The sequence below is a fragment of the Bipolaris oryzae genome (genome assembly GCF_000523455.1).
Source record: "Bipolaris oryzae ATCC 44560 unplaced genomic scaffold scaffold_87, whole genome shotgun sequence".
NCBI lineage: Eukaryota > Fungi > Ascomycota > Dothideomycetes > Pleosporales > Pleosporaceae > Bipolaris > Bipolaris oryzae.
Genome location: NW_006911363.1, coordinates 47,738 through 60,901, shown reverse-complemented (window position 1 = coordinate 60,901; position 13,164 = coordinate 47,738). Strand labels below are relative to the sequence as shown.

Genomic DNA, 13,164 nt, shown 5'->3' with positions numbered 1-13,164 from the left:
ATGTTGGATACCAGGCTGACATCTGATAGTAAGCAAGTGGCCAAAGGGATCGAAAGTGGGTAAATGAAGCGTCACAGAGCAGCAGGCAATGTTTTGTGGGCCGAGAGGGCGAGAAACAACAACTTAGGAATGTGCAAAGGGAGAGGAGATGGAATGAGCGGCGGCAGGTGTGAGCTGAGGTTATGATGTTTGTGTCAATCTGTTGGTGCCTGGTGCCTGGTGCCTGGCGCATACGTGCCCAAAGGCCATGTGAAACGGGCAGGGAGCGCCGCAGATGGGGTCGGTACCAGCTACGTCCCAACTCGACAGCACAGCCACACTGCTATTTCCGCGCGCGAACTATTGCTTTTAATGTGCATACTACATGGCGAACCAGCAGAGTCATGGCACGACCGGTTCAGCCACATGTCCCCAATTAGCCTTGAATACGACAGGGGTAGGCGTGTATGCAAGCCGAAGGAGCCAGCGTGAGAAAGAGCACCTAGAGACGCAGTCATGCAAGAAATATAACATGTACACAGGCGGATGCATGGTCAATTGGTGGTTTCGAGCACAGTGCATGACGACTTTAGTGGTTTTGAAAGATCTCATCACTAGTAAGTGGAGTATCGGTGATTTTTTTTTGATTCGCAATGTTCAATGGTAGGGATGCAACGGGCAAAGCATGCCCGTTGTGGCCATGTAACCGTGTAGCTTGTCATCGATGCACAGCTTGGAAGCCGCATCGTGTCCTTGCATTTCGTCGCGCATGTCCCTCATGGGTATCGTGTTGGGTTTCCAGCCCTATTTTCAAAGCCCCTGGTCGACGCCGTTGGCTTGATCGACGCCACTGACTGCTCTCTGTTTGCTACTCACAGCGCACACGTGACACTGCTACCCTCGCCGCTGGCAATGGTTGGCGATCACTCTTCTTCCTGCAAGAAAGGGTTGGCGATTTCTTCGCTTCCGTCTACGGGGGAGATGACGACGAGCAGGGTGCCGCGTGCGACGATGAGGCCGAGCTTGCGGTATCGGATGTTGCCATCCTCGTCTGTGGTGGTTAGGATATGCCAGGGTGTGTATATTAAGCTCTCACATACCTGTAAGAGCCTCTTTGACCTCGTCGAGGACAAGGTTCATAAGCTGGTCGTAGCCTTTTAATGTGCCAATGACTGCGGGGAAGTTAGCCCCCACTGCTCGTTGCAAAAGGACCAAATTGGCCTCGTTACCTTCTCGCCCGCCGCTGAATTTGACGGTAATTTGCTTGTCCATGTACTTGCTCAAGTCGAGAATGTTTTCCTTCTTGGGGCGCTCTGTCTGGCCGCCAGCGTGTGCTCCTCCACCGCCGCCGCCTCCACCTCCTCCACGACCGCCGCCCCTTGCACCGCGGTCGCCTCCTCGGCCACCGCCTCGGCCGCGAAATGCGCCTCGCTCAGACATTGTATTGGGGTTGGGAGAGAGTGACGAGTCTGGGCGATATGGAAGGGCTTGTGGTGACGTGCAGGCGGGAGCTGGCAGCAAAAGAAGGTGGTCTGTGCAGAGGGGCGGCTGGCGGCTGGTGCTGGGAGGGGGGATGTGGCAGTGTATGCGTACGTGTGTGTGGCAGCGTGTGGCGGCTGTGGCTGTCCCGCCATATCACGTGATCAGCACTCGACAGGGCTGGGGCAGGCGGAGGTAATCTCCGCCCCTCGCTTTTAGACATCTCCGCTGGTGCCATGTCGCAGTCGCAGGCGACGCGTGGGCCTTGCGGTATTTTCGTCGCGTCTCGGGACAGGCCAATGCCGCCGGACCAGGCCTTCTGGCTGTTTGCACGCCCTCTCATAGGGCCACACAGTATGGCCACGCACACTTTTGCCGGCGCTCGTGTCTTCAGCACCGTTAATGGCTCAGTTTCAGGCCGTCTCATGGCCGTTGGAGCTGTGCGAGGCCGCCGGACAGTCGGCACCATCTGAATCGCCAACGATGCGCCTCTTATCACAGGGCCGCGCCGGGGCCAGGCCATGCCACAGTGCCCTGCTCGCCTCCTCTGATTGGCGAGGAACTCCGCTCTGTTAAAAAGCTCGCCCTTATTTCCGGCGCGCCGCCCACCGCCCACGGCCACCGCCCACCCCTCTCTCTCTCTCTGCTTCTTCCCGTGCAGCCACTCGGGCGCCTTCAGCCACCGACGAGCCGTTCATCTCCCTCGCCCACCCTCTCCACTGCTGTTTCCTCCTCCTCCTCTTCCACCCTCCACCCTCCGGCACTCCTCTCCCCCTCGCACAGTGCCCCTCTGCGTGACATGTCTCTGCTTCGGTAGCCTGCGGCCTCCGCTCTCTCGTGCAACCCGCCTAGCCCTCTTGCGCCGTGCCCAGCTGAGTTGGCTGCTCGCTAGCGCCCGCCGCTCCGCCGCCTTTGAAAGCTGCCCTTTGCTCATTCCGCCCTCCAGAGCAGCAAACCTCGTCAGCATCCCTAGCCCATCTTCCCTCCCCCCAAAGGCTTAGCCATGGCCAACAACGACGACCGGCCCATGTCTGCCCACCCGCCCCAGCACCATGCCTCGCACATGCCCAGCGACCTCAAGCGCAAACGCAGTCCCTCGCACGAGATGCACCTGGCGCCTGCGCCACTGCCCAAAACCGCCAAGCACAACCATTTGCAGATCAACTACCTCGCCAGGCACAATGAGAACGACTTGCCGCTTATTACCAACGATGACACGCTGCCAAACATCCTCTCGCTGCTCAGCGACTACCAGGGCGTCCTCGACCGCCACGAGAGCATGGCCTGCAACCTAGGCGCTCGCCCTCTGGGTCCCATTCTCATCAAGCGCTTCGAGCGCCTGTTCGACGGTCCCCCCAGAGTCCTCAAGAGCCATGGCAAGGACGGCACCACCGTCTCCTGGCTCGACGTGGTCGAGTTTGCGCGCAACAAGCCCGAGCAGTTTCAGCTCGACCAGATGAGCGAGGGCGTGAGGGTCTGCCAGTTCTACACCAAGCAATGTCGGGTCCAGATCTCCGAGGAAGACTTCGTCTTGATCTCATCTGGCATTCCCCAGAAGATGATCCCCCCACAGCCCATCATCGAAGACGAGGAGAAGGAGCTGGGTACCATGGAGATTCTGGAAAAGAACCTCAGCCAAATATGCTCTTTGGCCGATCAAGGTGAGTCGACTCCTTTTCCTTTATCAGTCTAGGCATCCTGGCCCTCGAGTAAATACGCAATTTGTAGTCATTCTAGACCGTTCTAACCAATGCTCTCAGTTGCTGCTCGCACGAGACAGCTCAATCACCGCCTCAAGGGCCGCAAACAGGCAATCCTCGACCGCAGAGCCACTGCGACTCCAACGCCTCAAATTCCCCGCCCCACGAGTCCTTCAAACGTCGCCCTTATGAACGGTAGCAATCCAAGCGTCCCAGGCCCAGGTCACAATCAACCCTCGCACCCGTCACCCAGCAGCAGCGGCTTTGTAGCCGTCAATGCGCGTCAGCACCACGAATCCAACGGCCATGGGCACAGCCATAATCGTGGTCATGGTTCTTCATCATCTACCCGCCATGAACTGCTATCCAAATTCCATACTGTGAACGACCGGCGTTTGTCATCGCAGCCTCCCAGCGCCAATGTTGAAGTGCGGAGACCATCGATTGGGAGCCATTCAGGATCTCATCCCTCTCCACCCTCGTCAATCCCATCCAGGGCCCTGCAAAAGCCGGCTGAAGCTCCCTCTGCCGCACAACAGCCAATTGCAAGGCCTTCACATCCTCTCAATGAATCTGAGCTGCACAATATGATGAACTCACCCGTCCCAATACCAAACACGCCTTCTAGCCTCCTCCCAGCTTCCAGTCAACGCGCCAGCCAACAACCGGAAAAGGATGACGGCGGCCCCTTCAAAGTTGAAATGGTGCACAGAATGGAGAGTCTCGCCAAGGGCGAGCGTATTGTCCCGCCCTGCGATCGCTGTCGAAGATTACATATGGACTGCTTGAAAAACCTGACAGCGTGCATGGGCTGTACAAAGAAGCACGCAAAATGCTCGTGGAGAGAAGTTCGCGAGGGCGAATTGCGTGGCGGCTATACCTATCCTACTGGAACCACTAGCAATGGTCAGAGTGAAACAAGTGATCATGAGGCAGGCGACCGTGCCAGTACAGCAAGCCCGTCAGTTATGTTGAGTCCGTCGCACCATGGGCTTACGCCATCACACGTCTCACACAGCAATGGCCAACACACTCCACAACATCAACCATCTCACCACCAGCACACTGAACAGGCTACGCAGCCCCCGCAGCCACACGACGCACCGCATGACGCGCAGCCCTCTGCCTCTCGCAACACTCCGCCTACGCGCGAGCATGAGAGAAACGTTGAAGCCCAACTCAAGGAGGCTGCGCAATCAAGCCTTGCGCATGCAAACGCAAGGCTCCCCGCATCAGACGGCAAGACTACAGATTACGCCAACCAAGCCATGGTTGCTTAGGCCCATATTGACCCACCAGTTTTCACGCCCCGAACCAGATAACGTTGCTTTTGCTTTTCCAGCTATGAGCTCAAGGGTCCTAGAGATGGGATCGGGAAACACCAGGTATCAATTGTTTCCGGAAGCGGTTTCTGGCTTTAATTTCTTGTACATTTGTTTATGATACCAACTTAACTTTTATTTTTTCCAACCAGCCTTACTCCTGTCAGGGAGATTTTCCGAGGCCATTGTTTTGTATATGCGCATGTCTTCCCAGTCTAGAAGATGTGTTGGGAAAGTATATCTCCCTGTACAAGAAAAAAACAATTTGAAAATGTTTATTCTTATTTCGATTGACAATGCACAATCTTGCTACCATCTTTATCGGCTGCCTGGACTCTCTTTCTCTCTCTCACACACACATATCACTTGTTCCCTTGCTCGGCCATCATCTCCATAGCCGGTATCGTCGCAAACCGACTCATGACCTCGAGATTCTTCTCCTTGCTCATGCGCTCATCCGTCTTGCTTATCTCCGCCAGTATCTTGAAGTAATCAATGTAAAAGGCCGGCGTGTACGTGTTGAAGAATTTGGCAGGCTCGTTGGTTGGATTCGAAAATGTATGAGGTGCGCGGATTGGGGCTGTTACATAGTCGCCTACATGGGCATCGATTATCTCGCCGTCTGGGCCGTGGAACTAGTGGGTTTTGTGAATATGAATATGTGGTTGTTTCGGGGATATGGAGGCGTGGGGGTTGTTAAGAATGAGGCAAGTAGTGGTGGTAATGGTAGGACTGAGGATAAGAATACGCATAAGAATACGACAGAAATGAGAATAACAATGCAGACAATGATGGCAAGGATAATAGGTCAGAGTGAAGACAATAATCAGCACGCAAAACATACCCTAACAACCCCCTGAGTCACCAAAAACGTCTCATCATGCATCTCATGCCAATGCGCAGGCGGTCCCGGAGTATTTGGCGGCAGAGTAAACTCGGCGCTGCCAATGCGATTGTCGGTTCGTGAGCCGTCTTCCATGATGCGGCACGTGATGTGCCCTAGTTTGAGAATCTCGCCAGATGACGCCGGAACGAAGTTTATGGGGCGGCGCGGCATCTTCATGCTGGCTAGCGCTTGGCGGGCTTCGTCGTCCATGGTTTGTGTGCGTGGTGAGAGTTTGTACTGATGCGCCTAGAGTGGTGAAGTCGAAATAGAGGGGGGCAATGGAGTCGAGAAATGAATGGAATATATGCCATTATAGTAGCAGTAAAATCCTTCGGGTATGTGTGTGTGTGCCACGGTGGTGAGCGTTGTCGCTTGATTCGGTCTACTGGACTTTGCTACTGCGGAGAGCCGGAGGAGATGCAAAGGTGTTTGGGGGGGTCATAATTCTTGGGGAACCGCCGGTATTCGCAAAATCGAGAATGCAAGTGAAGCGGAGAAATGCTATACAGGAAGGGCTAATCCCTGAGGTATTGCAGAGATGGAACCTGTTCATTTAGAAGCTGATCTTCCATCACGGACATGGTGTGAGAGGATAGCGTTGCATTGAAAGTCCGACGTCTTGGCTCTGGCGGAACGGAATTAAGCCGACACGTCAGACAAGCGAATGGACTGGTATTTTAGTGGCATTCTATTGCTTTTGATGGTGGTTTGGTAGTGTCCAACTGTTTCAGTTTTGCGAAAGCCGGGTTACTACATATATAAGTGAGTAGACTTGGTGTGGGGGTAGTCGGGCCGGGCTTTGGTGGCGAGTGTGGCTGCCTAGTCGTGACCCTGGTAAACCGCAGGAACATGCATCTACACTACTTCACTTACGCAGATTGCTACAAATAACTCGATTTCCAAACCAACCCTCACACACCTATCTTCACTTACTAAGAACCGTCACCATGACAAAAAAGCTATGGAGCATGCTGGAAAATAACCCCCATGTCATGAACCATCTCGCAAAAGACCTTGGACTCGATACATCCGTCTTCTCCTTCCATGATGTCTACTCCCTCACTGACCTAGACATGCTGGCTTTCATTCCCAGGCCAGTCTTGGCACTTCTCGTCATCATACCGCTCACGCCAACTTGGCACGAGGCGCGTACAGCAGAAGACAAGGACAAGTCCGAATATGCAGGCAAAGGCGAAACAGAGCCTGTCATTTGGTTCAAGCAGACCATCGGCAACGCTTGTGGCAGCATAGGCTTAGTTCACTGTCTCCTCAACACTTCAGCATCAGACCATATCCAGTCTTCCTCGCCTCTTGACCAGATTCGTGCCGATGCGCTGCCAAAACCCATCTGGGAACGAGCCAAAGTACTCGAGGATTCGGATGCCTTTGAAAAGGCTCATGCTGATGCGGCAAAACTTGGCGATACTGCCTCACCTACACCCACATCAAAGGAACATAATGGACAGCATTTTGTCGCGTTTGTCAAGGCCAAAGATGGTCATTTGTGGGAGCTTGAAGGCGATCGCAAGGGTCCGCTTGACCGGGGCTTATTGGGCGATGACGAAGATGTGCTCAGCCCTGGAGCACTAGAAAAAGGGATTGGGCGGCTGATGAGGATTGAAAATGAAAAGGGTGGGGATCTGAGATTCTCCGTTATCGCCCTCGCTCCAAGCTTCACATAGCATGGTCAAGCAGCCCTGCCTTTATCCCCTTGGCTCATCCGATTATAGCGTTCCACTGAGCATCCGTCGGCAGAATTGCCATTTGTTTCTTCTTCCAGAGGAAAAATCAAATAGATTCATATGTCTGCATACTGTGGCACAGTTTCATGCCTATCGTTGTCCTTTTGCTTCCTTGACGTAGTGTGTAAATGTAAGAGGGCACTTTGAATTAGCTGAAGCGGTTGGCCTCTGCGGCGCGTATGATGGCTGCTGCAGGGGTGATTTTGTGTCATATGTACTTATGCAATCACAACAAGCCGAAGTCGACCGGGACTTCACTGGTTCCGGATCCTTCCTTCCTAAGCAGCCTTGTCCTACCGTGCTGTTCATTCCGACAAACACAATGACCCGCACCGATTCGGCCCGCCCCTCGCAAGTCTCATTGCTAACGCCGCATAAAATAAACTGCTGCATATGTGCAATATTCTATTAAAAAGCCGTATGTCTGTCGACGGAATAATGAACGCCAATTGCAAAGCAGAAGGGCAGTCGCCAAAGCTGAAGCATATGTTCCCTCTCAAGACAAGCCAGAGTGGGGCTTGTGTTTATGGATATGATCTGGTGAGCCATGCCAATCATCCTTTCTTAGTGGTCGGACCGCAGTGATCGTGCAACTACATGTATACCGGTGTAGAGGACAGGGAAGATCTTGCAAATGCATACCCCACCGAGCATAGGCGTGGGCTGTTTTCTTGAGCCTGATCTAATCAAAGATAGTACAAGTGGACAAGGAATAAATGGGTATTCATGCATCGATTGACAGGCTGCCATTGATGCCTGCTTCTCTGAGTGTGTAATTAGCTCGTGAGTATTTGGGGTGGTCATACCTCACGATAGTCACTACCAAGGATGCCTTGACAAGATTTCCTTTGCATGAAAGATCCTCTATTTGCAGTCCGGCTTGTTATTGACGGTCCAAAACCATCAGACTATACTGCTCCCGATCCCTGCACTAGAAAAACATGTAGTATTCGTCCCATATCAAGCATACACGTCCTGGCTTTGCTCTACGCCATCAGTCACTAACAATCTTATCGCACGGCTATTGCCGAGTATGACGGTCCCAAGCTCCTCAAGTGTCCCTGATTTTTTATCTAAACCTTTCTTTGCTACAATCAAACAGGCCTTCCCTGTGATTGCCACAATCTCTCTGGCTATTGTTTTCTGATCTCACTCGCTATTTTTACCCAAACACCGAAATATCTTATCGCTAATGCTTCCGCTTGGCTGAAACTCACCACACTCAGGCGTATGAAGTTCATGACAGAGGTTCACAAGGTATTCGGCAATGCTCTAAAGCGATACGGCGAAAAGCCCTTCAGGCCCTGGATTCACTCGGGCATGATCACTGTCTTCCCAACTGAGTACGCAGATATGACTCGCAATGAGCGTCTCTTAGTACTTTGCAAAGCAGTGATACATGTCAGTTCAGAACCTTTTGCTGTAATTGTTTGCTTGGTTAATCCACTGCTCAGGAGTTTGCAGCTCAAATACCTGGTTTGGAACGGTTAAATGCTCTTGATCTGCCAAGCAGAGTTATACAGGCAGTACCCAAAAAGCAGCTCACCAACTCTTTGAGTAAGGAAGTTTTTATCAACACATAGATGCTAGAAGCTAATGCATGTGTTCAAGATATGATAACACAGCCAATGTCTAATGAGTCCACTTTTACAGTCGACAAGATATTCGGCAACGACACAGGTGCGTAGTGTACTCAGACCTCGAGATTTTCAGTTGATCATTTGTAAGAATAAAAAGAGGCCATCATCACAGATTTTGTTCTCCAACTCACCGCTCGTCTATCAAGTGAGCTTTTCTTGGTGATGGGCTATGTCGCAAGCAAGCCGAGGTAAAAGCAAAGAGAAAAGGCGATCCTGTCTACAATAACATGCTGGAGTGGCTTAAGCAAGAGGGTCCACCAGACTTAAATAGTCTTGTTGCATGCCAACTATTGCTCACGGTAGTCGCTATCCACACTACCTCGGAGTTATTGAATCAGACAATGTTGCATTTAGCGAGTCATCCCCGTCATGTTGAAAACTCTCAAAAGGAGATTATTGAGGTGCTTACCACCGACGGCCTGAGCAAGGCAGCTTTCTCTTACCTAAAGCTTATGGATAGTGTTTAGAAGGAAACTCAACGACTTATCCCAATCTCATTCCGTGAGTGCCGTCTGCCAATTGCAACAAATACAGGACCACAGCAATCGCTAACCAGCTTGTTGACTAGTCTTAATGCGGAGGATTGTAACAGAAAAGATCACGCTCGCGGATGGCACGGTTATCAGCGAAGGTAGTTACACGGCTGTAAACGGTAAAATCATGGTGAACCGGCAAATCTGGCCCGAAACAGAAAAGTACGACACACACCAACTTTACCGCCTGCAATCAGATCCTGCTACAACCAACAAAGCTCACTTGGTCTCTGCCAGTCTGGATCACCTAGGATTTGGCCATGGGAATCAAGCTTTTCCTGGCCATTTCTTTGCTGCCAATGAGATCAAGATTGCTCTATGCCACCTTTTGCTAAAGTATGACTCGAGGCTTGGAAGTAATGCAAACTTGGAACCAATCCATTCGTTTGATGTGTCCATGACGATCGACCCGACCACTAAAGTATAATTCAGGCGTCACAAGGAATAGGCGGATCTAGAGTCTTTGTTGTCTGAATAAAGACTTGGTCATTCTTCAACTTGCAAAACTCGGGTTGTGTAAGCCTATACGCATGTTTCCGGTGCTTCCTTGTTCACGGTTGGGCTAGTGTGCTAAGATGACCGGACGCAGAATTACCTATCTGTTGGTGTATTTACAGGTTTAGTTTGTTTTGTACGATGTGTAGTTTTCTTGTCTTTGTGTACGGGCACTTTGTTATGGAAAGAGGTTCGTTCATGTAACGAATTTTACCAGTAAATGAATTTGCATACCCGAAAAAATACAAGAATGTTTACCTATGTGTCATCCTGTTCTACCGGTCTGTAGTTTGAGGTTTAAGATTGACATATATACTATGCTTGATTTGGGTTGAAGCTTCGACACGGCGCTCACCGGCTCTTTGCTGCGGCGCAATGTCCGAGCTAAAAAAAAAAGCAACAGAAATAGACAGGCGTTCAAAAAGTAGTAGTAAGAGTGATGGATCTGTTCGAGCTACTGGGCAGCTGGGCGTGGTACAGGTAATCCGCTAAGGCGCTATACCTTATGTTGGGTCATGTGCTTATGCTCAAAGATCCTTGGGGGTATGAATCTAGGCCTCGTACAAATCGTCCTAAAAAAAGCCTCTCAACGGCCATTCCCATGTCTCACATCAATCCGGGTCGTATTCGGAAACGGATGGGTTTTCCGCCTTCCATTAACTCACGCCACTAAACACAACAGGTATATGCTCAGAGTTTTGACCCACGGGATAATACGGTGTGACGTGAGTTATGTATGTGAAGAGAAATTCTTCCATCCACTCAGTCTGTTCAAGTTGCATTCATCCCTTTCTGTAACAATATCGGGCCGGTCCCGCGAAGCTTACCCCGCAAACCAGCATGTTGGTTACTTTGTCACTATGATTACATATACACTTGTATTGTGAGCCCTATCGTGTAGGCTTACTGGTCTGAGACCCGATCCGTTCGGTGATTAGCGCGTCATCTTTATACCAAGCTATTGGTCATGACTAAGTAAGTACACAGTAAGTCCAACGTCCATAGACTCGTCAAAAAAGGTCCGTATGTATAAGTAGGTCTTGCGACGTTTCAAGAACCCTTGTAAGCCCCACTAGTAGGTATTCGGGGAACTTGGGGTAAGGGAAGAAGTGCCGAACTTCTAATGTTCCTTCTAAAACAGCCGACATTCAGGCAACTGTTGGCGTTATGAAGGCCAGATTACCCACGCAAGCCATCCTACTACATTTGGCTGAACTCCCCGCTTTAGAAAACACATGGAGACATGTGCAGGGGTTGTGTGGCACGAAAACCGAGTGACGTGCACGTTGAGCCGATCCCTTTCCGCATTAGGCGTGTTTCGGAAACAATGCACGGTAGTAGCTTTAATCAATTCGACGCGAGGTGCTGCCCGAGGTCCTTGCGTTCGGAGGATAATTTTATGCTGCTTCTTTCATCACTCATGCTTTCTTTACTATCAGAGTTGCTTACGTTATTGTGTAAACTTATTTTAGAGTTTTTCAACCGGCGTGTACTCTAAAAAACCTTAAGGATACCAGTCAACTCTCAATACTAAACAAGGGCAACATAACAGATGCTCTGTTCTGCGCGGGTTCTGCTGGAGGAAATGTTGGCCCGTTCTGATTAACAGGGATGGCCAAGGAGAGCGGTTGAAACAGGACATAGCTCAACATCTGGGATAGTGCATGAGCTTCCTTGTTCCTCAGACATCGATCGGGCTGAGGCTCTGCTTCAGTCCAGAATTTCTTCTCAAAAACGACTAGGCAGGTCAAAAATGCTCGCAAGTAACATCCCGCCCCCAGCACAGTCGGTCAAGTCCATTGTGCTCTAGGCCCATGAGATCAAGTCTTGGAGAGTAAGATATGGTACGAGAAGAGACACTTACGAAAAGGAATACGGACATCAGCAAGCCATTCGGAACGACTCCAATACAGCAGGTTTGACACCTCAAAAGGTAAACCCGTATTAATATAGTATTCGCTGATCCGTGCGCAACCTACGTAGAGTGTTTCGAAGAGTGGTGTGCACACCACAGTGGGTACGGGAAAGAAAGAACCCTGGCCATGCCTAGCACGCATGAAGATCCCCTCGCAAACCCAGCGCACATAAAAGGACCAAGACATCCGCACAGAATTGTTGTTGTCACACTCCCATCTCACACTCACACATCGCATCAGCACCGCACATCTTCCCAACATGCACTCCACCACTGCCCTTATCAGCACCATCGCTGCCATCTGCGCAACTGCCAATGGCGCTCTCACCCGTGTCAACAACTGGGGCGCCAACCCAACGAATCTTGAGATGAACATCAACGTTCCAGCAAAATTGGCCACCAAGCCCGCCATCATCCTCGCTGTAAGTGCTTAGCAATCGTCGATAGATGAGCTCAAAACTGACAAACGTAGCTGCATTTTTGCGGAGGCTCTGGCGAGACTTATGCATCAACGACCAAGTACAACACCCTCTCCGAGCAAAAGGGCTTCATCACCATCTTCCCCTCAACCAAGAAAGACAATAACTGCTGGGAAGTCAACACCGCAAAGGGCCTCTCTCGAGATGCAGGCGGCGACAACCAAGGCCTCAACAACATGATCCAATATGTCATCAAGACTTACTCCGCCGACCCAGCCAAGGTCTTCGTTACTGGCGCCAGCTCTGGATGCATGATGACTAACGTCATGATGGCCACCTATCCCGACGTCATCTCTGCCGCAACCTGCTACTCTGGAGTGGCAGCAGGTTGTGTAGCCGGCAGCCCAGGAGCCAGCCCTAGTACCGCTGACCCACGCTGTGCAAACGGCCAGATCATCAAGACCCAGGCCGAGTGGGATGCGCAAGTCAGGGCCATGTATCCGAGCTATACCGGCCAGTATCCCCGCTTCATGACCTACCATGGAACCGCCGACAGCCTTGTCAAGTACCCCAACTTGGGCGAGCAGCTCAAGGAATGGAGCGGTCTGCTTGGCGTGTCTTTCACCAGGAACGTTACCAACACTCCTCGTAGTGGCTACACCTCCATGATCTACGGCGACGGCACTAAGCTTGTAGGCGTCAGCGCCCAGAACGTTGGACACTGGGTTACGCCTGATGAGGATGCAGACATGAAGTGGTTCGGTCTCTAAGCTGTGTCAATCGTTGACTGGCGAGGACATTCCACTAGTATCCGGTACCGCAGTGGTGAACATAAATCACTGGTAGAGGACCATATGTAAATATTGCCAAACGCTACATATTTGACTTTATTCAGCATGTATATATTCAAGGATCTTATCTTATAACCAATTGCGCTGCATGCAGGTGTTGTGACATGTGACTTTCTCTATGTGACTTGGTGAATCGCTGTGCATAGCACCGAGTTATCTTCCATGGACACAAACAATAGCTACGTCGCAAGGATCAGGCAAGA

At 51.2% G+C, this 13,164-nt stretch overlaps 7 protein-coding genes across 7 annotated transcripts; 4 read left to right on the top strand and 3 right to left on the bottom strand.

Moving 5' to 3' along the window:
* Nucleotides 1-290: 290 nt before the first annotated feature.
* Nucleotides 291-497, bottom strand: COCMIDRAFT_98278 (uncharacterized protein; the record flags this gene model as incomplete). Its single annotated transcript, XM_007690910.1, has 1 exon — nucleotides 291-497. The coding sequence occupies one exon, from the start codon at nucleotides 495-497 to the stop codon at nucleotides 291-293; it is 207 nt and encodes a 68-aa protein (XP_007689100.1).
* A 405-nt stretch (nucleotides 498-902) lies between these two features.
* COCMIDRAFT_6274 (uncharacterized protein) lies at nucleotides 903-1,419 on the bottom strand (the record flags this gene model as incomplete). The annotated part of the gene is made up of 3 exons (XM_007690875.1): nucleotides 903-1,030; nucleotides 1,080-1,151; nucleotides 1,209-1,419. 3 exons carry the CDS (start codon nucleotides 1,417-1,419, stop codon nucleotides 903-905), a joined length of 411 nt encoding a protein of 136 aa, XP_007689065.1.
* A 1,042-nt stretch (nucleotides 1,420-2,461) lies between these two features.
* COCMIDRAFT_98340 (uncharacterized protein) lies at nucleotides 2,462-4,438 on the top strand (the record flags this gene model as incomplete). Its single annotated transcript, XM_007690909.1, has 3 exons — nucleotides 2,462-3,119; nucleotides 3,219-3,586; nucleotides 3,698-4,438. The coding sequence occupies 3 exons, from the start codon at nucleotides 2,462-2,464 to the stop codon at nucleotides 4,436-4,438; spliced, it is 1,767 nt and encodes a 588-aa protein (XP_007689099.1).
* A 404-nt stretch (nucleotides 4,439-4,842) lies between these two features.
* Nucleotides 4,843-5,576, bottom strand: COCMIDRAFT_27271 (uncharacterized protein; the record flags this gene model as incomplete). Its single annotated transcript, XM_007690884.1, has 2 exons — nucleotides 4,843-5,115; nucleotides 5,325-5,576. The coding sequence occupies 2 exons, from the start codon at nucleotides 5,574-5,576 to the stop codon at nucleotides 4,843-4,845; spliced, it is 525 nt and encodes a 174-aa protein (XP_007689074.1).
* Nucleotides 5,577-6,313: 737 nt separating this feature from the next.
* COCMIDRAFT_98353 (uncharacterized protein) lies at nucleotides 6,314-7,048 on the top strand (the record flags this gene model as incomplete). Its single annotated transcript, XM_007690908.1, has 1 exon — nucleotides 6,314-7,048. One exon carries the CDS (start codon nucleotides 6,314-6,316, stop codon nucleotides 7,046-7,048), a length of 735 nt encoding a protein of 244 aa, XP_007689098.1.
* Nucleotides 7,049-9,321: 2,273 nt separating this feature from the next.
* COCMIDRAFT_27269 (uncharacterized protein) lies at nucleotides 9,322-9,708 on the top strand (the record flags this gene model as incomplete). The annotated part of the gene is made up of 1 exon (XM_007690883.1): nucleotides 9,322-9,708. The coding sequence occupies one exon, from the start codon at nucleotides 9,322-9,324 to the stop codon at nucleotides 9,706-9,708; it is 387 nt and encodes a 128-aa protein (XP_007689073.1).
* Nucleotides 9,709-11,951: 2,243 nt separating this feature from the next.
* On the top strand, nucleotides 11,952-12,880 carry COCMIDRAFT_98363 (carbohydrate esterase family 1 protein; the record flags this gene model as incomplete). The annotated part of the gene is made up of 2 exons (XM_007690907.1): nucleotides 11,952-12,113; nucleotides 12,164-12,880. The coding sequence occupies 2 exons, from the start codon at nucleotides 11,952-11,954 to the stop codon at nucleotides 12,878-12,880; spliced, it is 879 nt and encodes a 292-aa protein (XP_007689097.1).
* Nucleotides 12,881-13,164: the final 284 nt, after the last annotated feature.